Here is a 1693-nt window from a genome sequence, read left to right on the forward strand (position 1 = left end):
AAAATTTTTTTTTAAAAAAAAAATTCCAAAAAAAAAAAGGCCACCTTTCCCCCCCCGAGGATTGGAAGGAAAAACGAAAATATTCTCCCCCCCCCCCTTCAGGTTTTTTTCAGGGAAAAGGGGAAATTTTTCCCCTTCCTTTGTAGACAAAGGAAAAAATGCAAAATTTTCCCCCCCTCTCTGGTGGGGCAGGACAAAACCGCACATTCTCCCCCTCCCCTTGGGAGGGGGGGAAAAACCATTAAAACTCCCCCCCCCATTGGAGGCCGGGGGGAAACAAATTAAATTCTCCCCCCCTTTTTTCAGCGGGGAAAAGCTTAGGCTTTCCCCACTAAAAGGAAAGGAGGAGCCGTGCGTTCTGCCTCCCCAAAGAGCAAGGAAAGAGTTTCCACTTTCCCTTGTATAAGGGAAGGGGAGCTTCACGCTCCGAGGATGGGGGCCCATTTTTGGTCTCTCCATCCTCCGCCTGCATTAAATATTTCAAGTCCCATTTCCGGCATGTTTGCCATTTCGCAGAACTCATTTATGCCAGACTTTATCTGTTTGTTTGTATTACATTGCACATTTATCGTTTTTTTGAAAAATAAAATTTTTCATTAATAAAGAAATGTTGTTGTTGTTGTTGCATTGTTCTTGGTTTATATTAAAAGAAAAAAATTTTTTTTCTTACTTTTAAATAGATTATTAATTTACATGTATTACGTGTATTATTTGATTTTTCCCCCATTTTAACTGTTTTGTTTTTGTTCCTATAAACTAATTAATATTGCTGGCTGGCAACTAGTAATGGCAAACATGATTTTCCCCTTTTTAACTAATCCTACATGAGCATCATCGCTAAGAAATAACGCAGTATTGGTCTTTTGTTACGTCTGTGTATTGTGTCTTTGTATTTTTTTTGTAATGAAGAAGCTTTCCACACTCGACATCGTCAAATCGTATCTTCTCCAACGTGCCAATACTTACCTCACTTGACCAACGAACGCAATTGACCAACGAACGCAACTGACCAACAAACGATTCGATCCAACCTATCCACAACCTTTCACCGATCTTGGCTTTCTCCACTTGTCTTCTTTCTTGTCCATGTGCATTATTTTTCCATGGTTTGTTACGTGTTTACTTATTTGTATGCAATGCTTTTCATGTGTCAGAGGTTTTACAAAGTCAAACTCAAAATAAAAGAATCAGAGAAAAAATATTTGGAGAAATAAATTGAGAAAAACATGCAAATGTACAATATAAGAAGAAAAAAAGTGAAAATCAAAGAAATCAAAATAAATAATAGGAGATATTAAAAAATGAATGAAATGTATAAAATAAAGTAGGGGAAAATAAAGATTGAATGTATGTTTGAAGTTTAACAGTTTGAAAAATGAAAATAAAAAAAAGAATTTGCTATGGAAATGGTACAAAATTAAACTATGTAAAAAAAGAAAAAACAAAAATTGCAAAATGAACAAAAATCAAAAATTATTTCGACACATGAAAGCAGTTGCATACATAAATTTTGCTGCGTGAAAGACCAAGTACTGCATTAATTCAAAACTCAGCCATGTAGGTTGGTCGTTAACTTAATTACAACTATGGGATAACTTCGCCCTTTCGAAGTATCCCAATCCCAGACCTACAGAATTGGGGTCCCAGGAACTTTGTCTTCTCTTGTTCTGCTTTCGTGTCGTCTCGATCTGCT

General features: G+C 36.3%; 1 protein-coding gene across 1 annotated transcript; it reads right to left on the reverse strand.

Moving 5' to 3' along the window:
- Positions 1–1031: 1031 nt before the first annotated feature.
- Tsp_09454 (conserved hypothetical protein) lies at positions 1032–1172 on the reverse strand (the record flags this gene model as incomplete). The annotated part of the gene is made up of 1 exon (XM_003371183.1): positions 1032–1172. A coding segment is annotated over one exon (141 nt), but the record flags the coding sequence as incomplete, so codon positions are not given.
- Between the last annotated feature and the right edge of the window lie 521 nt (positions 1173–1693).

Source organism: Trichinella spiralis (assembly GCF_000181795.1).
Source record: "Trichinella spiralis strain ISS 195 chromosome Unknown Scfld9, whole genome shotgun sequence".
Taxonomy (NCBI): Eukaryota; Metazoa; Nematoda; class Enoplea; order Trichinellida; family Trichinellidae; genus Trichinella; species Trichinella spiralis.